This window comes from Protopterus annectens, chromosome 14.part0 (genome assembly GCF_019279795.1).
Source record: "Protopterus annectens isolate FY-2018-M chromosome 14.part0, PAN1.0, whole genome shotgun sequence".
Lineage (NCBI taxonomy): Eukaryota > Metazoa > Chordata > Ceratodontiformes > Protopteridae > Protopterus > Protopterus annectens.
The window spans coordinates 812,972,797-812,996,224 of NC_056748.1; the positions used below are offsets into that span (position 1 = coordinate 812,972,797).

Genomic DNA, 23,428 nt, shown 5'->3' on the forward strand with positions numbered 1-23,428 from the left:
GAGACTGTGGGGATGAAAGCGCTGAACACGATGCATTTTAGTTACTTTTTAATGAATCTAGTATTAAAAGGCTCTTTGGTGGAATTATTTAATATTTTGGAAGTAGAAGTTGCTTCCTCGTGGCTGCCGTGGACTACATGGACCACATTCAGGTTAAAGGTTTTTGATTTGATCGCACAGCAACACACTTTTACTGGTTTACTTCTATGATGGCCAGCTACACTGTTCTGCATGGTTTTAGCTACAGAACAAATACAATCACGTTCCTATCACCCCCCCCCCCACACACACACACACACAGATGCATATAATGTAAATATGTTGTATAGCATGGCCATCTTCCATCCAACAGTTTATACCCTTAAGATCCTCAATGTTGGAAGTAGTTACTACTGTTGTTATTATAGTCTTATTACATTATTATTATAGTATTGGCTTGTTGTCAAGATACTGTATCAAGAATGCAGCACTGTTCAAAGGTACTTCCCTCAGGTTAAAACAGTCAGACCCTTTAAACATCATCTTGACATCATAGCAAAGCACTTTTGCCTAGGCAGATAATGGCCTGCTCTCAAGGTAATGCTCCATTAAATTTAACTATTAAATCTGCTGATACAGCTCACTTAACCAAAAAAGTATCTTTCATTTTTGCTACAGTACTGACGACTAGTGCAGTACAGAGGTCTGAACATGATCACAGACTTCAGATACTGTCAAGTTATGATGCCAGGGAGTTGAAAGGAATGTGGCAACACATCCCGTACAAAGTTGTTCCCTTCCTTAAAAAGCATCAACAGAACTCACCATTTGACATTTGCTCCATAACATACACAAAGCCACAAATATGCTATGGGGGCAGCCAGAGCTAGTTTTCAGTTTGTCTGGTGCCATACTTGGTACATACCAGCTTTATCATTCAACTCTTAATGCTGTTTGCAATTTCACTAAAACTATCTCTTTGAAAGTTGTATAACGCATACTGTAAGAGACTCCATGCATCCACATTTTACCAACAATGTCTACATATGTCACACATTAACACAGAACTTGCATTTAATTCAGACAGTGACAAGCTCAGTGGACACACAAGTTCATTATAATTTTTGACGTGACTATTATGTGCACTACATCTGTGATCGACTAATGCACATAACACGTAACATTCTACACCAGCTGCAGCTTAGCCTTTATATTTAAAACAGAAGAACAAACATAATAACAGAAGAACAAACAGAGTACACACCCTTCAGACTTACTGAATGCACAATAGCTACTAATTACATGCAGACACACAAAAAAAATGTGTTTTTAAAGTATTTTCCAGCATGATTGGTTTTGAAATTGCGGTAAACAAAAAAGGCAACTAACTTCAACTTATGAGCTGTGCACATCTATGACAACTAAGACAGGACTGCAAGATGACCACTGTTATATAAACAGCAATTCTCTAAAACATTCACATACTGCAGACAGTTCAGTATGGAAGCATTCCAAGCACTGTCATGTACAAGCATTCCAAGCACTGTCATGTACAAGAATTCAAGGTATTACCCACATTTAATGGTGGATGCTACCATGTATTCAATGTTATCAGCCACTCTGATGGTACAGAGGGGGATAAAGCCCTGATGACAGCCCAGCCAACTGGGATCCAGTTAATAGCTTAAGTGACTGATTATGCTGAAAGGTAGGGATGGACGATTATGTGGGGGTTTCTTTGCAGCTTTCTTGATTTGGGGAGAGTTGTCCAAAGTGCGTAAGGGTGGTGGGCAGAGCTGAGCTGCCACAGAGGTAGGGTAATGCACCACATGCCCCCATTGCACACCAATCCCTCAGGTACAACTTTAAAGGCTGCAATGCTTGGGGCTAGTAATGCAATACACCAAAAGTAAACCTTCTCCCCAGGGCTGATGGTAGCTGTCAAAACCCTCAGGACACCTTTATATTCTGTGACCAGCCTATCTACACTGAAGTTAGTCCAGAGGGCATGGTGAAGCTGGCAGACCTGGCACTGACATTCAGCACTGGGTAAAGATGGCTATGAGAGGGCACACGAGAGAAAAATGGTGAAAAAAGGTATTCAGTGCTATCCTCCTAAGTCAAACAAGTCTGATACGACCATCACATTTTACAAGCATGGGAACAGAAGGAATAGAAAACTTTCCTGCATTTGATTCTGTGGTGAAATGAGTGGATTTGGGGAGTCTGCAAGTTAGAACACCATACAGGAAGTTGTTCTACAAGAGTACATTCAGTCAGATGTTCTAGGCTACTCTCCCAAATTCCAGCTGTATGAGGTAAGACTATTATACAAGAAGATGTAGCAGAAATGGACAAAGGCAACGAGGAAACCCAATCAGTAGTCACTGTGCCGACAGTATTCATTAAAACACAAAAGTGCTGCAAGGACACTGCTTTGAGTGAGAATACATGCAGAGGAATGTTTAGCAATGCTGTAGTTTGTAAGTGCATAAGCTAAACAAAACAGTAGTAGACATGACCTGCTAACAGTTATACTTTCACATAATGTATACTGTGTCAAAGAAAGTACTAAGGGTGGCCCCTGCATGTTTATGGCATGCAGCCACATAAAGACAACTCTGTATATGGGCAAGCATAGCAGATTGTCTACAAAATGTCCCATCATAAAAATATCAAGTGGATGAGTTTGTTAAAATGTTTTGTTCATAACTTCTCAGCATGCGCCAAGTAAAGTATATTCTGAATAAATTCACTTCTTAAATTAAGATGTATTCACAAACGGATTAACTGTAAACATTCCTGTTTTGTGTAGAAGAGCTTAGGGTATTACAGAAGCCTTATCTATACCCTGGATAGCATTCAAAAAGTCTAACCAGAACACTAACAAATTAATAAGTTGATGTCTTACAACAATGTCCCAAGCTGATATTTTTTTTCCATATCCGCTTCCCCAGCGCACCTTGCTTACCACTAAGCCATTCCCTAAATGACTCAAGTCCATATTACAGTGTTTCATGTATATATGCAACTGTAACTGTTTCGCAATGATAAAGTCAAGCACGTCACTCCATGCTGCAGGATCAGCTGTTAGGAAACATGGGTTTACATTGACAGCAGTGAACAAATTCATTGTTCATTCTGTTGCAAAGTCAGATAAGGTCATGCCCTGGAAACTGGCAACAGCTTTTGCATCGACTCTCCTTAGATCTTCCTTACTGGGTGGCTTTTTCAAGGCTTCAATAATGTGCTGTTTCTCTTCATTCCACACTCAGTCTGAGAACAAGGACAGTGCTATGAGATATTCACTTAAATACCAAAGGTGTCCCTTGAGCTTTCACAATGCAACTTGAGCAATCTGGCTGTCTATGGCCGTAAACGACTCCAGTGTCTGCAACAGGCAAAGATCGTTGAGTGGAGCATTGCAAATGTCAGTAGCTGAAAACCATGTCTTAACGTACACTGTCACGGTGAAGAGACAGATTCAGCGAAAAGCCTAAATTTCATGTGCAGTTAATCTAAATTGCTCCCTGAAGGAGTAGATTTCAAGGCAGTATATGCCTTTTGCCATCCACCTGGCATGATGGTATGCACCAGGTGGACAAAGAAATTGCTTCACCTTGGGTTATTCATAGAGGATGAGCAGTGACAGCTTGAGAAATTCAAGGTAGTCATCACAAGGCTGTGTTTCACACGTCAGCTTGTCTCACAGTAGTGCAACAACCTCACTTCGCTTCTCAGCTAGCCAGTGTTTTTCACAGTCTAACAGGAATCCATTGACTACAGTTTCCTTAATCAGTGGTGCGTATGCATTCAAGTCAGGAAGTTTTCAGTATATTTTAAATCTTCTAAAAACTATTTGTGGTCCTGAAAATGGGAAGAACATGTCAAACACTGCCGTAGAAAATTTCTAAAATGTGATGGCTGCATGGTAAAAACAAGAGTCATTTCTCAAATGCTTGCTGAATCACTGTGATGGCACCTGTGTGCACACCAGTATTGGCACTGGTAGTATTCAAAGCACAAACCGGCTTGCCATTCTGGAACACCTGGCCAACTATGCAATGTCTGCACCACTGCTTGTCCCCATCAGCTCACCAGTGCTTTATCGAAGCTGGGTTATGTCCAGCAGCTTTTCAGTATTTTGACCTGCAACAACTGGCATGTAATCTGCAAATTCTTTATCACCTTGAGGTAACAGCTTCCCATCAAAATGTGCTACAAAGGGTGTTGATTCTTTACTTTCTCAGCAATGGATTGTCATGTTAGCTTGCCTTGCTCTGTGTATTGAACTTGTGGACATGACCAGATAATTTAAGTCAATGCCAGCCGCTTGCAGCACCAGTGCAACAATATGCATCGCTTGATGAGAAATTAACCTTGTGAAGTCCAAGCTGGCAACAAAAAGAGGATCATCCACCAATCGCCATTTTTTGGATACTGATTCAGGCGATCCTGTATCGATTGTGCTCACTTCTTTGACAGGCTGTCTACCAGTTACTAAATTCTGGTGGTATTTTGACATGTTTGCTGCTGCATCATCTTCATCATCATTTTCATGTTCACTACTGTCTTCTGCCTCCGTTAGCACTCCAGCTTTGCGGTTTCTTTCAGCTGTTCTTTATCTCTGCATTTCATTTCTTCTTGTAGTCATTTTTTTCTTTCTCCATTCGTTTTTTTTTAATTCAATGTCCTCTCCACCAATTATCATTTTTCTGTCTGTATGTTGATCTTGTAGAAAATCCCAGTCTTCTTGAGTCTCTATCAATAATTCTGCATCAGTATGCCTCACATCAAAAAGCTTCAAAAGTGCATTGCTAAAATCGGTTTCTGAGACTGTATCTGACTGTTGCTTCTTATTCTTCCTGATTCTAGAATGCTTCTCATACAGACTTTTGAGTTTTGCCACTGCATTCGGCTTCTGCATTGTAGGTATGCTAGCTAACTGCCATAAATGCAGAACTTCAACAGCATTTTAACAACTCACTGAAAGAGTTAACTTGTTGGTTTTAAGTTCATATAACAGTGTGTAAAACGTGACTGTTGGCTGGAAGCTGATTTGAGCACGTTGAGATATTAAGGGCAGGTAACTGCTGGCCAACAAGCCAGCTCATGGCTCACCATTAGGGGGACTTGGCTCTATCAATTAACATTAACACTGCCAGCCACACGTGCAGAAACTATATGACTTGATAAATCATCAAAAAGTAATTAAGTACAATGTTTCACTCTGCACAGTGTAAACAGGAAACAGTATAGAATTTTGAACACTGAGAACAGAATTAAATAGTGCACAAGCCTTTAAATAAGTAAAGTAGGTTGCAGGAGGTTATGGAAGCTCAAGGGTAACAGACTGGAGATAGATAAATACAACACTGGAATGCAATTAGTGGTACTGTAAACAGTGCAATTTTTTTAAATGCTGTGAGCTGTCACTTAATGAAGTCAGACAATTCTAATTTTTTGCATACATACACAACTCACCAAACCTCACATTTTAGAAACTTATGCAAAATGATTACAGAAAAACAATTTTGTTTGAAACACCCAAGTCCATACACACCCTAGTAGTGGGGACTTCCATTCTCAAATCATCAAATATGGTGACAGTCATCTGGAGGGACCTTGATACAGAGACATTACGATGTTTACACTTTTATCGTAATTCTGGCAATGACAGCATTCCGTTGTATCCTAAAACCCTTCCCTGGTGGGGATGGGAACATTTGCAGTACAATGACTAGCTCCATACCTCTATCAGCACATGGCTGGTCCCCTACACACTTCAACAAGGGCTACTATCACTGCCTTAGGTAGCCACACTCATTCTTCCTGTACTGGCTTCCCCACTGCATGAAGAGCCTCCACTCTCAAGCTGAAGTGCCCTCATTACAGCATGGTCCCTGATTGTGCCATCAAGAGCCTAAGCTGCTGACTGAAATTGAATTGTATGGGATTTATTCCTATATTGCACAGGTGCTCTTTCAATTTACTGTTGAGATGTCAAGTTATTAATCTTGCAAAACGTCCTAAGACAATTTTTCTGTGAAAATGGATTAATTCTTGTCAGTAGTTGGTACTTAATTAAAATAGTCAGATAATGCTTGAAGTTAATTAGTAAATTAAAAATCAATGATCCACTATTTTTTTCATTAAATCAACTCACTCTGTATAAGATGAGCTCTTACCTGTTAGTCTTTATCTCTCTTCCACCAATTACTCTCGCAGTTACTTTCTGCCCTACTTTAAAGGTTGATGTTGGAACTGCATTCAGAGAGACTTGATCAAAGATTTCAGATGTGTGGACAGAGCCTACAATTCCATCACCAAGAGAAACAGAAATCCTAGTAGCTTTTATAGATTTGACAGTACCAGTAACAAGGTCTCCCACACACAGAGTGTGCTTTACACCAATAAGTAAATCTTCACTGGACTCTGACTGCTTGTGCTCTCTATTTGTAGGCCTCACTTTTTTAAAACCCTTCGCAGCTAACAAAACGCCATAGTCATCTGTGCTTGCTGTTTTCAGTGTCACAAACAAGGACTGTCCAACAGACAACTTCTCTGACTCAAAGTGGAATGTATCATTCAAGTGAGAGGCTACAGGTACAGCTGCCAAGTGGCCAGTTCCAGAAACAGCAACAATGACCATATTCGGTGCTACATGCTGAACAACTGCCAAATGATGGGCATTTGCTTTGACCTGCAAAACAAATCAGTAAAGAGAATTATAAAATCATACAACTCAAAATTACACAAAAATAGAATAGTTAATTCAACTTAGCCCACATCTACGCACATTTCCACTATCAAATGCAAGTGATGCAAAACATATCCTTCATTTTATCACATTTCATCTTCTAAAATTTCTCTATGCCTGTTCTGTTCATATCTGAATTTGGTTACCACCACCATTTCCATGGAAGGCTACTCAATGCCTTTATCATCCTTTCTGGGGAAAAGTGATTTTTGCAAAAGTTTCACTGTCCAGTACCCCTCCAGAGTCATTTTATGAATATTTGCTTGCAAGAAAATATTTTCTAAGGATGTCTCCCTTTTCTGTACTCATTAAATGGGTTAGAAGATCTCCACAGTCCCCACCCCTATATTCTCTGATGTACAAATAAACGTACTCGGATCTAACCTCAAAGGTATTTTGGTGAAGATTCTATGACAAATTATATAATCTTCACTATGTTCTTCATACAGAGGTTTAACAGGAGACAAACATGTAAGAGGAAACCTCAAGCAAACAGCAGCTGTACCACTTCCTCATTTTTGCTCAGAATACCCTCCTAGCAAACTGCAAAAAACCCACTTGCTTTGTGGCACCTCACAATAACTTAGAGGTCTTCAGACAATCATCCAAAATCTGTTTATTGTTTAGTATTGGCAGTACCTCTGAACCAACAATAAATACTGAACTTCAGTTTATATGCCACAATTGAAATGTAAACCAAATACTATCATTTAGTCACCATACTGAAGATTTAGAAACCACCACCTAAAAGCTACTTAAAGCACCTCTGACCTTTGTTGTCCTGAGAGTGCCTTGGGGAAATGACAGTTTATGAACCACATGTGTATAGCTTTACTATTTTCAGTTTTCCTCTTTGAGCTACAGAAATTCTCAAATTGGTTAACAGTTAAAGTATGTTTAAATCAGGGGCATTTCCTGCTTATTCTATTACAAATGTACAAGTTTTTTTTAATCCCACTACCAAAACATACCTCTCTACCTTCCAGTAGTTTTGCAGAAAATAATGGATTTGTGACAAACTGCACAAAATACTGAGTGCTGCCTTTAAAGTAGGATTTTACAGCCTACGTTTTTGGTTAGCTGCAGCTTTAAGGCAACCCCCCCACACACACACACACGGAGCAGAGCTGCAGGCTGCAGAGTATGGGCGAATAGCCAGGACATAAGACTAACTGTAGGGAGAACAGAATAAAGAAAGTTATCTCAAAGTACATGCAGGTTCAGGTTTCATACTGGCTTACCATACATAGCAGGAGTAGGACTGCCTCTAGTGTTCTGCAGTGATGGGAGTAATATACTACAATATGTAATATATTAATGTAATATATTACAATTTCTAGTAACTAGTAAGATAACTAGTTACTTTTTCAAAATAATAACTAGTAATAGTAATATATTACTTTTTTTAGTTACTAGTAACTTAAATGCGAGTTACTTTTGCTTAAACCAGTGGCGCTCAATGTGGGTGATATAACCTCCTAAAGAGTGATGTAAAACTTCCAGGGTCCCTATAATAGTCTGGATAGTAATCAGATGTTAGGAGGTAATAGATACTTTGATGTGGCAATTTGGATAAAAAATTACAACATAATGTTGGCAACTCATAGCAAGTGGCATTCATAACAGATCATTAGAATTAGTCTGGAGCAAAATTTACTTAATTTTTTTTAGCACTGCAAGGAGGTGAAAGCTAATGATAACCAGATTCCAACTCTGTCCTGGTACTGTGGGACTCTCACCCACTAAAGCATCCCCTAACACTGGGACAATTCTAGCTTGCCAGAGATCATATCCTTACCTTGCAGTATAATAAATGGCATTGGTTCTTCATACCACCATCAGTCGGAATCAAACTCATCAGTTGAGCACCCGATGCCCCAACCCACTGCACCAAACAGGACTCAAGTGGATCTATTATCAACCAACTTTTGTCCTGACAATTTCTTATGTTCCATTTAAAATTCTTTTCGGGTTTCAATTTTTAGTTGTTGAAAATAGACGTGATAGGTTTTTATAGGTGTTGTGCTGTTGGCTGGTTTGGATTAATTATCTGTGACTGTCTAGCTATAAAGACTAGCCGTCGTCTTCTCCTTTTGGCTGCGCCCATTAGGGATCACCACGGTGGATAATCAGTCTGCAGAACAATTGGCAGAGGAGTTTTACATTGCTGAGTTGGCAGCCAAGAGCCCAACTTTCTTCAGAAGGCACATGCATGCACACACACACACCCAAGGCCTACTAATCCACCTGCAGCATGTCTTGAGAATGTGGGAGGAAACCGGAACACCCTGAGGAACGCAGGGCGTGTAGATCACAGTGTGTCTGTTGTACTTTTAAAGTCACTGTACTTCATGGGCACATGCATAAAATGTACTGAGCATGTGCAAGCAGAGTGCCATCTTGTGTAAGCAGCTAGAGTGAAAGCATGTATGTGTGTAGCAGTCAGTTAGTTCATTTTTGTTTTATGTTCCAGTCATCCATCCCGATATGTTTGAGTGTAATAAATATCTTAAATGAACACCCAAGCTTCATCATCTTATTTGAATACACAAGATGAGTGACATGTTGGCAAAATGAGATCCTAAGTCAAAACTTCTTAAAACTATGAGGTGCACAGCCAGAAATGGAGAAATATAGAAGAGTGGCGCAAATGACTCAAACAAGAAAGAAAATATTTCCAGGTTCTTAAACTCATTTAAATGATTTTCCCCTCAATGAATATAAAGCGAAGCATTCCAAACCAATTACTAAATAAACAAAATGTTCAGAATTGTAACATATTGAAAAAAGCACTTGAAATAATTATGAAAACATTTGAAAATATTCAAATTGTATAAAATGTTCAAAAGAGAAAACTGTATTTTTTCGCAATGTACTACTTTTTCGCATTCACTAAAACTATTCAACGTATCTAAAGTGTGCAAAGTGTTGACAGTGAATGCAGTAATTACAGTACAGTCTTTTCAAAGAGTACAGTTATTTCAGAGAGTCTGTTGTGCAGCTGAATATAATTACAAGTACCTGGTGTGTGTTTGACACTTATATGGAACGGAAGATGGATTTCACAGACCTGATCCGCTTGTGTTTGATAATAACACTGCTGAAATTTGGAGAGGGTTTGAGCAAGAATATGATATTTTCATACAGGCTGCTTTTTCTGATAAAGACGCACATACAAAGCATTTATTCTGATCAATTTAGCTGGCTCAGAAGCCATTGAGAGAGAACATTCATTTGTGTATGCATCTGCTGTTTATGCAGAGAAGGGGGAAGACCGCCATACTGTGGTACAGGCTGAAACGCAGGAAGACTGAGTGCTTAAAACGTACATTTAGAGAAATGTGCAACTCTCAAACAAATATTACAGTGGAAAGGCACTATTTTACACAAGAGATCAAAAGCCTGGTGAAACTTTTGCAGCATACATAACTGACTTAAGAAACAAGGCAAAAGCATTCAGATTTGGTGATCTGAGAGACGAGTTGATAAAAGACAAGCTTGTGTGTGGTGTTACTAATGATGCAGTAAGAAAGATTTTGTTTTGAGACAGTGATTTAACTTTAAGCAAAACCAGAGATTTGTCAGATATATGACCTTACAGAAAAGTACACAAATATGCTTATAAATAAGAAGAACATGCTTGCAGCACAAATGTTAATAATATGCAGCACACTACAGATGACATTTGGACCCATCAAATCATAGTTTCTTTGGTGTCACCACCCACTGGATCGACTGACACAATTCAAAGAAAGTCAGCTGCTTTGCCATGCTGCAGATTACAAGGGAGGCATACGTATATACTCTCATAGCATCAACTCTTGAGAGCATTCACATGAAGTACAAGACCGATCAAAAGGTGTGTGCAACAATTACTGACAATGGCAGCAATTTTGTAAAGGCTTTCCCTGTCTTCTCAGACTGAGAGATCTAAGACTACAAGCATTCTGTCCCAAGATGAGGATGATGATGGTGAAGTGATTTACAACAGTGTGATAGCCGTGCTGAGTCAGCCAGGGCAAAGGGAGAACACCTATTCACTGCCTCCCCATCTGAGATGAGCAGCACACAAATTGAATCTAGTTGCCGTGCAAGATGCTGAATCTGCTTATAATGATGCACAGTATAAAAAGATCATGTGAAGCACCATGGCCAAATGCCATGCTGCCTGGAACAAGGCTAGTCACAGCATCCAAGCTGCTGAGGTGGTTCAAAACAAGTGTGATCTGGCATTGATTATTCCCAATGTGACAATGGAATTCCACTTTCTACACAATGGAGTGAATTCACCTCACTGCAACTCAAGGTGAAGGCTTGCTAAATGAGAGAAGTGAACAGAGTGGAACTGCCATCTTCAGGCCTGCAGAAATTACCTTTGTTGCTGAGTTTGTGCAAATAATGCAGCCCCTGGCAATGGCTCTAGGCATCCTGCAGTCAGCGAGCTGAAAAGCTTCAAGGGAATCTTAATCCCGCCCATTAAGTGCCTGAAAAACAAGTTATCCAAAGTCGGGCAAGTCTGTGAACCTTGTGCCACTAGCTGATGCTCTTCTTAAAGGCACTGAGATTCGGTTCAATCACCTTCTGGAGCATGAAGAGCTCATTCTGGCTAGCATAGTGCATCCACAGTTCCATTTGTGATGTATGGATACTGAAGAGCAGAAACTCAGACACAAGGCTCTGCTCCTTGATGCCTTGCAGAAACTGGATGAACCTGCATGTGGGTCATCTGAAGCTTCTTCATTAACTGCCAAAGAAAGCTTTTTCAGCTTCAAAGAGTCGACTCCAGCCAATGTCAGCATATCTTCTCAGATGGACATATATTTGGCTGATCCTTCCAGAGAAATATCTTCTCTCAAGAGTTACCCTAGAGTCAAGAAGACATTTCTGAACACTAATACACAGCTCTGCCATCTAGTGCACTCACTGAATGCCTATTTAGTCTTGGTGGACAAGTGCTCACTGCATGAAGAAAGAGACTCACAGACTAACACTTTGAAAAGTTGGTCCTTCGAGCCAACAGAAATGTGCAGTCATTGTGAATAATTATATAAAGTGATATTTTGGTTGACTTTGTTGCGTTAACAGACTTGTTAGACCTATATGACATTTTCTGTAAGCATTTTTGCTTCCTCAGCACTAGTTTTAGCATATTAACCTAATGTACATTGTTGAAATTTGATGGGTTGTAAGTTGTTATGGGTCAAGTTGCTGGCTGTGCGTACTTTGGTTTTAAGTATTAATCTGTGGCTATGGTCTGTGGGACTTTGTAAACTGTAAAATTGTATATACAACTTTAACACACTTGTATTCAAGTGCAGTAAGCATGTACTCCTCACATACAAGTACTGTGAGTAAATCTGAATATGAGAATTGATAAACTATACTTATGTAAAAGTAACCAACAGTAACTAGTTACTTTAGTAAGTAACTAGTAATAGTAATCTATTACGTTTTTAGAAGAGTAATAAGTAATAGTAATATATTACTTTCACTTAAAATAAATAGCAATAGTAACTTATTATTTTTATAAGTAACTAGCACAACACTGGTGTTTTGGAGTTTAGGTAACCTATTTTTTTGCCAGCTTGCTCTCAAACCAGGGAGGAATTTATCAGTTTAAGTAATGTGGATCAGTTTGCCATTGAAAGTTACATGCAACAACATCCTTGGTAACAGGTCTGACATGTGCAAGTAATGAATGCAAGAATTAACATTTCTGTTGGTTGCAGATGTTAAAACTTAAGAAAGGTAAATAAATAAATGTAAGGATTTAAAAGGTGAATCAGAAAAATCAATGGTGTATGTGTGAGCTGAGTCACACGACTTATGAAGAAAAGCACATTTAACAGGATCTAAGCCAGAGTAGTCAAGCCCAGTTGTGCAGTGCGTGTTTGAACAGACTAGTTGTTTAACAGAACTGTTGCTTTGCGATTGTTTGCAAGAACTGCCATACATCTTTAACAGCAAGTCCAACTTTACTGAATGTGCTAATAAGAGTGCTGCCAGACAACGGGAAAGAAAGTGAAACAAAGCAGTTATCAATCCAGCATGTCTGGCTTTGATATAGGCGTTGATGGCAGTTGAGTGACCAGAAAAGTTCCAACAGGTATTCTATATTATATATGTGTGTGTGTGTGTGTGTGTGTGTGTGTGTGTGTGTGTGTGTGTGTGTGTGTGTGTGTGTGTGTGTGTGTGTGTGTGTGTGTGTGTGTGTTAAAAAGATAGCTACTCTGTAGCTTATTCTGCTGTGCTTTGTTTTCTGCACAGTTGTACATTTGATGACATCAATTCAAACCTACAGAAGGGTTTTGCCAGTTGGCAACCAAGTGAATTAAACTTACTAGAACTGCAGCAGCTTCAAGAGTTTCAAAGCAGACAGATAGGCAAGTCATAATGACAATTTATATTTTTCAGAGACATGTCTGCAAAAGCAGTCAGCCAAATTTTCATTTCCAAGTGTGTCGATTGTAAAACATTGACTGATAAAACACCTGCAGTCCATTAGATAATCTTGCACCTAGGCTGGGAGAAAACTCACTCACATACCTGCTAATACCACCCCTTCACCAGTTCAAGCCATCCAAGGGTGCCCCCAAAGCCATTCTACTGATTAACCTCTTGGGTAAGCCTCTTGTGTGGCAATCCTCCTGAGTTCAAAGTCACATACCTCTCAACCTCTTGGCACAAGAAATCTGGACAATGGCTAAAATAATGGGGGGACAAAGTCCAAAAACAGGGACATATCATTCTGAAATTTCTAAAAAATGTGTGCCCAGTTATTCAGTTTAGTATTCTTCAGATATTAATTCTCACTTCCAGTGGAAGGGTTGTTCCTGAGGAGATTAGATGTGTCTGAGAAATGTTTTGGCTCTGAATATGCTAGAATTTACTACTATGTGATGGAGATGAACAATTGCTTTTATATCTTTCATAAGCTGGCTAACATGGCAATTAAATATCTGCTTAGAAAGCCAAGTTAACCTTTTACTTTCATATTGTCATTTGAGAAGTTCACCGAAACATTTTGCAAACCTTGCTGAAATGGATTCTCAACTGTAAAGTCGGAAAATAAAAGAGCTATGATTTACATTTGGCCTATATAACTCTGAAGGAAGTTAGTATATTACAAAATCTGTTACGACTACCTAACTCTACTTCTGTCTTCCAAGCCCTCTGGCCCACCCATCCATAGCCACTAACATGGATAAACTCACTGCTTTTGTAAAGCAGGTGATCATCTTATTTTTTGACATTGTTAGGAGTGCTTAAAGCTCATAACCAAGCATAATTTCCACCTCCTTTTAAGGTCTGTGTAACAAAATTCTGAATTATGGATGAACTTGCAAAGCTGAAGGAAAATTTGGTTTAGGATAATCTTACTGCAAAGAAGAACAGAGTGGTTTGGTGGTGAAGATATATGGCAATGAAGAAAAAAATAAACACTAGTGCTTTCCCTACTGGCTAAACAGAGTAACTGAAGGAATGAGCAATGGAAAGGAGTCAAGATAAAAATTTCTTCAGAAGAGATGGCTAGTAAGTGAGATAAAATGAAAAGAGAGTTAAAAACATGGTAGAAAAATAATATGAATTATTTAGAAGGGTTGACAAAAGTTAAAGTATTTCATACTAAGGGGAATGCCACAAAACAGAACTGCAGGGGGAAAATAAGGAAGTATTTGAATATGTAAGGAGTTTAGAAAGGCTGCTGTTAAGCAGCTAATTTTTGACAAAGTACAGTTTTGTACCTACCATAAATGTAGATGTCCGAACTGGATAGCATCTGCAGTCATAACAAGTGGGTTGTCCTGTCGTCAGGCAGCCCTGCAGTCGGCCGGATTCCAAAGTCCGGGTCCGGCTTCGGCTGATGTCGCACTCCACCCGACGTCATCTCTGTTGGTCTTCGGGTATAAAAGCATCAGCCGACGCCATTTTCCTCAGTGTTTCTTGCCCCAGATGCCAGTAGCCCTCTTGCAGGCTAAAATTTGGATAGATGCCAATGTTTTCAAATAGATAGAGGTAAACACAACAATAAGCATATATGTAAATATATACAAACAAATACACCATAAAAGACTCCCCCCAACAGCTAGCTATTAGGAGGGTAAACACCCTAGGAGTACCACAGAGGGGAAGGAGGGAGGGTAATCCTGACTGCAGATGCTATCCAGTTCGGACATCTACATTTATGGTAGGTACAAAACTGTACTATGTCCTTCATGGATGCATCTGCAGTCATAACAAGTGGGTAGAATACCATAGCCAACTAGGGGAGGAGGATAAAAGTAGATTATGGTGTGTTTAGGATCCCTTGCAGTACAGCAGTGGCAAACCCTGCTCGGGATCTGGAATATAGAGGCAAATTATAATGCTTGGCAAATGTATGCACGGAGGTCCAAGTAGCCGCCTCAATAATGTCTTTGGTTGCCACTCCTCGTAAGAATGCTGTGGTAGTGGCTGTTGCCCTTGTAGAATGAGGTCTTATGTTCTGTGGAATTGGTTTTCCATGGAAGGAGTAACAGTATCGTATGCAATTTCCTATCCATTTGGAGATTGTCTGTTTGGAAATAGCTTTTCCTTCCCTTCCTGTTGCATAGGCTACAAAAAGTTGGTCAGTCTTTCTGCTATTTTTGTTCTGTCCAAGTAGTAGCGTAGCTGTCTATGTACATCCAAGGTATGCAGTATTCTTCCCCTCTGTTTTGTGGGTTGGGAAAGAAGGTAGGTAGGTGGATTGCCTGGTTTAAAGACACTCTGGATACCACCTTGGGCAGAAATGTAGGATTAGTCCTCATGGACACTCTATCTTGGTGGAAGATTAGGAAGGGTTGCACTGCCATTAAGGCCTGTAGTTCTGAAACCCTCCTTGCTGAAGTAATTGCCAGTAGGAAAGCAGTTTTCCATGACAGGTGTTGTAGGTCTGCTGTTGCTGCTGGTTCAAAGGGTGATAGTGTCAACTTTTCTAGCACAAAGTTTAAATCCCAAGCTGGTAATGGTGGTTTCCTTGGAGGTTTTACATTCTTGATTCCTCTGAGGAACTGCCTGAGCAAAGGGTGCGAAAAACAGGTGGATCAAAGCTGTATTCTGCTGAAATAGCTGATGCATGTATCTTGATGGAGGAGTAGGACAGGCCTGAATGAAGAAGTTCGCCAGATACTCCAGAATGTTAGGCATATCTATGTTTGACACATCTTTTCCTCTTTCCGTACTCCAAATGACAAACCTTTTCCATTTTCCAGCATAGTTCCTTCTTGTTGAAGGTCTGCGTGCTTCAAGAATAATGTCTTTAACTCTTTGGGAAAGTACTGGATTAGCTGCTGCTATGTGATGTTCCATGCAGTCAGTTGCAGCGTTTTTAGGTTTGGATGTATGATGCTGTAGTTGTTCTGAGTTAACATCAAAGGCATCAGGGTATTGGCCACATATTGTTCGAGACATGCTCTTCAGTAGTGGGTACCAGTGTTGTCTTGGCCAGTTTGGAGCTATCAGGATTATCCTTGGACGTTCTTCCTTGATTTTTAGTAGTACCTTGTGTATCAAAGGAAGAGGTGGGAATGCATATGCTGTTAGGCCTTTCCAGTTGAAGGAGAGTGAGTCCACTTTCCATGCTAGTGGGTGGAATGTCCTTGTGCAGAATTTTTGAGCTGGTGATTGAGAGGTGATGCGAATAGGTCTATCTGTGGCATTCCCCATTTCTTTGAGATGGTCTTGAAGATGTCCGGGTGCAGCTTCCATTCGTGGGCATCCGGAGTGGTTCTGCTTAATATGTCTGCTAGTGTATTGTCTTTCCCGGTACAAATATTGCCTGTAACTGAATGTTGTAGCCGAGTGCCAGGGTCCACAGCTCCAAGGTCATTCTGCATAGGGGTATGAATGAGTGCCTCCCTGTTTGTTGATGTACCACATGACTGTGGTGTTGTCTGTCCTTATCATCAACTGGCCCTCTTTGAGAAATGGTTTGAACTTTTGGATTGCCAGTTTTACTGCCAGCATTTCTTTTAGATTGATGTGCAGGTGAAGTTGATCCTGTGTCCACAATCCTTGCACGCATTTGTCCAGCATGTGGCCCCCCCATCCTAGGTCTGAAGCGTCTGTTGTGATGGTCTGGCTTGGTTGACATCTGCAAAAGGGTAGGCCTGGGTTTGACTGGCATGCCTGAGCCCACCATAGGAACTCCTGTTTTAAGCATGGAATTAGTGGGATTTCTGTTTCTAGACTGTGTCTGTGTTGGGACCATAAATTCTTTAGGTACCACTGTAGTTTCCTCATATGTAGTCTGGCAAATGGGACCAAGATTATGCATGATGCCATGAAGCCCAAGGCCTGCAGAACTTTTCTTGCTGTTAACTTGTTCAGTTTTGTTAGTGCCAAGAAGTAAAGAGGAAGTTCTTTTTGTTTTTCTGTAGTCAGGAATGCCATTTGTTGTACTGTGTCCAATTCGCCCAAGAATGTCCTTGTTTGGGATGGTATCAGCCTTGACTTTTGTAAATTGACTGTGTATCCCAGTCCTTGTAGCAAGTAAATGACCCTTTGTAAATCTGTTGTCAGCTTGCTTTTGTTGTCCCTTTGTAGAAGGCAGTCGTCCAGGTATGGGTAAATTTGAATTCCCTGTAGTCTGCAATGGGCGATTACTGATGCCAGGCATTTTGTGAATACTCTGGGCGCAGTAGATAAGCCAAAGGGCAATGCTGAGAATTGATAGTGCTCTGATCCTGCAAGAAATCTGAGGTATCTTCTGCAGATTGGTCGAATGGGGACGTGCAGGTATGCCTCCTTGAGATCTAGAGTTACCAGCCAAGACTCCTTGCCCAGCATGGGAAGAAGTTGCTGTAGGGTCAGCATTTTGAATTTTGGGACAATGATGTATGTATTTTAGGTGGACAGGTCGAGAATTGGTCTCCAACTTTTTTCCTTTCTTGGAACTAGGAATAGTCTGGAATAGAACCCCTTTCCTTGTTCTGCTGTTGGCACTCTTTCCACAGCTCTCATGTTTGCTAACTCCATTATCTGGCGTAGAGCCTCTGTTTTTGATTTGGAGGTAGATTTGGCATTCCTCTTTTGACTGGTAAAGTGTGGAAGTGAAACCGGTAACCTTGATCTATGGTTTGTAAAATCCACTTGTCTTTTGTTATGTAGTGCCAGTTCTTTGAAAATAAGGTTAACTTTCCGCCTAGAGGAGCTGCTATTTGTTCCCTGGTAGGCGGATTTAGGATTAAGTCACTGTGGTTGTGCTGATGTAGTGGCAGTGGCTGTGTCTGTGCCTCTGTTGTTACCTTGCCACTGTCGTCCTCTGTAGGCACCTCCTCTGGATTGGTTTCTGCCTCTGGAACGTCTATTCCTGCCACTTTGAAATTTTGTGGAGTCAGGAAAGGACCAATTTTTGGCAGCAGGCCAGTTCCTGCTAAACCTTGGGGGTTGAACCTGCAAGAAATCTTTAACAGTTTGAACAGATTTTGCCTTTTCTTCCATTTTCTTCATAACCTGCTGGGCAGGTGTACCAAACAAACTTGTCTTGTCCATAGGAGCATCTAGCAACTTAGCTTTAACATGATCCGGTAAAGCTTGTTCCTTTAGCCATGCATGCCTTCTTATCACTGTGCCTGTCATGGCTGATCTAAATGAAGCCTCCAGTGCATCATAGCCACATTTTAAGGAATGGTTGCTAACCTGTTGTATGTTATTTACCATCTCTAATACATATTTCTTATCAAGAGATTCATCAGTGGTTAGTTTTTAGTTAACTGATCAAGCATAAACTCTTGGTATTGTATCATGTGAAACTGACAGTTTAAAGCTCTAGCTGAGAGAGTAGCTGAAGTGTAGACCTTTTTACCCCATCTGTCTAATGACCTTGCTTCCCTTTCAGAAGGAATAGGGTTTTAGCTGTGGTCGCGGCTACTGCCTTGGGACCCTGGGATATAGTTTCTGGGTCTGCAAGTGGGGCCTTGTAAAGGTGGTGATGAGTATCTGGCACCCTGTAAAATCTGTCTGGTTTGGCAGGGGCTGGGGGTAAAGAATCTGGAGCGGAGCAAACATCATTGAAATCATCATCCACCACAGAGAGAACAGGAGGTATAGCTAAGGGCCTGTGCTGTGGGAGGTGCAGAAAGGTCCTAAGTCTTTTTCTGGAGTCTGAAAAATCCTGTTGCTGCCATTGGAACTGTTCTCGCATGGCATGTAAGGTTTCCCCAAAGGAGAATTCTTCTGGTGGGGAAGCAGTTGGAATGGATTCTTCAGCGTCAGAATCTTCAAAATTGGAGAAGGGAGCCTCTGGCTGGTCAGTTATGTCTGATTCATCAGCAGAATCATCAGAAGACACTGGCTCAGGGGGCTCTGCCCTAGGTCTCTTCTCTGGGGGCTGAGAGGCCCTGTCTGGGTGAGATTGAGATCCTCTAATTAAAGAAATTAAATCTTCTGCCAAAGAAAGCATTTGAGAACTAGAAGAGGGCCTGGATGTGGGGGGTTTAACAGGCACTGTTTTAGTAGTCTTGGCTGCTTTAGCCCTGGCGAAGGCCTTAATGGACATGGCTGCTGGAGGCCTAGCAGCACCACGTGCTGGGGTAGAGACATCCAAGGGGATGGTGTCTGATAAGTCAACCACCGTAGTGGGTAAAATTTCTGAGGTCGATTCAAGAGTTGTAGCAGGGGCCTCAGTTGTAAGAATAGGTTCAGCTGTACTTTGATCAGTTTTCTCGGTTTCGGCGAAACCGAGACACTCATGATTTGCTTTACCGTGGTTTCGCCGAAACCGCGGACCGCGAGTGTCGGTCTTTATCTTTGCGTTTTTGGTAGATTGGGTAGTCGGAGGATCCGGCGGCATAATGTACGCAAAATCAGAACCGAAAAACTGTTCTGCAAACTCCGACAGACGCCTAAGCGTTCGTCGGTTGAAAGAGGCACAGGCGAACAGGCTGCTACGTCGTGGGCTGGGCCTAAACAAGGCAGACAGTAAGAGTGGAAATCTTTATGAGGTATTTGTTTCCCACAGGTTAAACAATTGTTAACTTTTTCTGACATCGGCTGAGGCAAGAAAGAGTCCCCAACGGGTACTTAGCTTTAGAAGTCTTGGTAGTATTCGGTAGAAGTAATCTCTGGATCCGACCGACCGGCACTTGCGAACAGCTTCTGCTTCGGGCGCCACGCGGCAAGAAAGACTGAGGAAAATGGCGTCGGCTGATGCTTTTATACCCGAAGACCAACAGAGATGACGTCGGGTGGAGTGCGACATCAGCCGAAGCCGGACCCGGACTTTGGAATCCGGCCGACTGCAGGGCTGCCTGACGACAGGACAACCCACTTGTTATGACTGCAGATGCATCCATGAAGGACATCTCTCTAGTATAACTTGGGCAATAGAAATTAGTAAGTGTTGCTGCCAAAATTAGGCAGCCTATAACAAAAAATAACCATAGATCCTATATTGACAGAGATATCTGGACGTTCTATGATGACATTTTCAATAAAGCAAAGGAATGTGGAAATCAAAAAAAGGCACAAATGGAAATATTTACTGAATACTTACTTCAGACAGGAAGACTTCTAAACGGGCTAGAACTCCCTCATTACCTTACATATTTACAGTTAACCACTGCACACAAATTTATATTCAAGCCAAAATGCCTTGCCATTTCTTCTCTACTTTCTCTGTACCACCCAAATAGACCTCTTCGATCCGAATATCAACTGCTCCAGAATGTAAAAAAAAAAAACAAAATAAACTTTCAGCTGATCAGATGTTCTACTCCTTTATTACTGCTTAACTATGGAACACCCTCACACCATCACTCAGGACTACCAGAAATGCAGTTCTCTTTAAAAAAAAAAAAAAAAACTCTTACATAACACCTTTCCTCTCTATGGCAGTGCACATGTACCAAAACTACACTTCCTAAAGCCTGATATTACCCTACACCTTCATTAACTATTACCCTATTATATCTCTTTCTATCTCATTTTGCTTAACTGCAGTACTGGTATTATCTATGAAATTTGATCACTTACATTTAAGCTTACAAGTGTCAATTATTCAAACAATGTTGCAAGAACCCATTTGCCTAACTTTATATCCTACTTTGTTATATTCTAGTTGCATAAACCACTTTATCCTTGATATAGTAATCTAATCTAATGTACCTAGCTTTCAACTGTTTACTGCAACTCTTGTACTGTTATGTACTTATGTGGATCTATTGTATTGTATACAAGATCATATGATATACTTATATAAAATTTGATTAGACCTGAAGCATAATTATCTTTGTCTTGCATCCTGTTATTCCATTTATTTATGGATTGCCAAAAATCCATATAGATTTTTTAGTCCCACATATGAGGCCTATAAGTCTAGGCAGCTCCTGGATTACCATACCTATGTCTTAACTACCTTGAGAAACAGTTACGTCCATTATTTTTAGTAAAAGCTTTAGTCAGGACAGTAATGATTTTCTTTCTACATTCAGCCATTGGGCCATGGAAAATTAAGGCACAGATATTTTATTTGTTACAATAGATGTCAAGTCCTTATTTACTGTGATACCTAACAACTGGGGAGTGCAACGTGTTAGAGTTTAGCACGTTTACAGCTTCTAAGATAGAAATGTTATGTTCAATGTTGGATATAGTCTCAAAATAAAATTTTTCTGTTTAATGATGAAGTTTATCGTCAGCAACTTGGGGTGGCTATGGGCACCCTGGTTGCGACCACTTGCGCTATTACTTTATCAAGGTGGGAAGAGATTAAAGTTTTAATGATAATGAATTAGCACCATTTAAGAATCAAGTTTTTTTTGTTTATTTATTTATTTTTTTAAGCTCTGCGTGAACGACATTTTTTTGCTGTGGATGAGAGATATTAATGGGTTATATGCATTTGTTCAGCATTTACATCATACAGCTGAGTTTTTGGTATTTCATGTTAAATGGTCCAGAGAAAAAAATCATTTTTTAGATATTACAGTAGATTACAATGAAAAACAAGTTTAATACTATGACTAATAGGAAAGATGTGCAATCCTTAAGCTAAGTTCACTCAAAGTATGCACCCTATGTATATGCATAAAGGAATTGTTATAAGTCAACTTCATAGAGCCAGCAGGCTTAACACTAGAACTGAAAATTTTATACAAGACATTGATTATATGGCTAATGACTTTTGCTCTATTAAATTGCTGGAAGATACAAAGGATGTAGTGATAAATGAAGGAATAATTTAGGTGCACCATACTTTTCTAGACAACTGAAAAGACAACAATCTGCTAGTAATCATTTTGAGTTTAAGCTAGGGTATATTATGAAATATATTACAATTGAATGAAGATGTTAAAGTAGGTAAAGAGCATAGGTTTATTCATAAGACAGAGAGAAACCTTAAACAGTATTTATTTTATAAGGATTTGAGTAATATAAAAGCTGAAAGCCACTTAGTGAATGGGAATGGGACACTTCCCTGTCACAACTGTGTATATTGCATAAATATTAATACTGACCCTTCTTTTAAGCATCCCATCACAAGGAAAGAATTTTTTTTCATGTTTTTGCTACATGTAATACTCAGAATGTGATTTATCTTGCTAACTGCACCTCCTGTGAGTGCTTTTACACAGATAAAACTAAGAAGAAATTAAAAAAGGATAGGGTCACATCTTGCTGAAATTCGAAGAAAAGTTGAGACGAATGCCATAAGCAAACACATTTTATCTGTGGGCCCTCATCATACGTTTAGGTTTAGGGTTCTACAAGTTGTCCATCACAATGTAGAAGGAAGTGACCTAGTGAATAAAACACAGATGATCGAATAAGACTGGATTGATTATTTCAGGACAGATAAAATGCCAGGATTGAATAGTACCAACAGTATTAATCCCGTATAAAAAATAGACATGTATACTAGTATTAGTTTTTATTTTTACTGTAACTTAGTATAATAGTTAGTATAGTAACGCTCATAACATACAATATATTATTTATTTATATTTGGATTTTATTAAGTTTATTTTTTCATGGTGGTGCAGCGGTAGCATTGTTGCCTCACAGCAAGAGGTTCTCCCATTTGATTCTCAACTTGGGTTGGGAGTGCCTTCTGTGTGGAGTCTGCATGTCCTCCCCGCAGTCGAGTGGGCGTTCGAAAGACATGCGGTGATTGAATGGGCATGCCTTCGTTGAAAGTTGGGGGTCGGGCTGGCAACTCGACGCCATAAAAACCAACTGCCAATCATTAGCGGACCGGATTTCTGCTGTGGCGACCCCTAATCGGGAAAGGCCAAAAGACAAACAACAACATTATAAGTTTATTTTTATTTGGTCCTGGGCTTGCATGTGTGTGTCTGTGGTGTGCTCCTTTTACTATGCTGTTTTACTAAACTGCATTTAGCTATTTAATAACCCATGTGGCTTTAAGAATCTGTATGACTGGCTGGTGTAACTATTTAAACACTGAAAATACTGAGATGTGTAATTGCATTGAGAGAGTTTTCTAACTCAAAAACTTTTCTTGCGTTTTATTATTTTACTCATTAAAATAGTGTCTGGCGTTGAGCTCCAATCGTTTTTTTCTTGGATATTCTTGTTGCTTTGTCTAACAGCTCTTTGAACACCAGGACTGGTTGGTTTTGTGTGGACAGCAAGATACAAGCAGTGAAAGCAGGTCAGGCATATTTTTATCAACCAGAGGAAAAGTTGTGAACAGTAATTAATAGA

General features: G+C 40.1%; 1 protein-coding gene across 1 annotated transcript in view; it reads right to left on the minus strand.

The window, feature by feature from the left end:
- Positions 1–23,428, minus strand: part of PDCD11 (programmed cell death 11) — a 1,563,481-nt gene that overhangs the window by 778,009 nt on the left and 762,044 nt on the right. Inside the window, 1 exon segment of the mRNA XM_044056566.1 lies at positions 6,168–6,682. Coding sequence (XP_043912501.1) covers positions 6,168–6,682 — 515 coding nt within the window.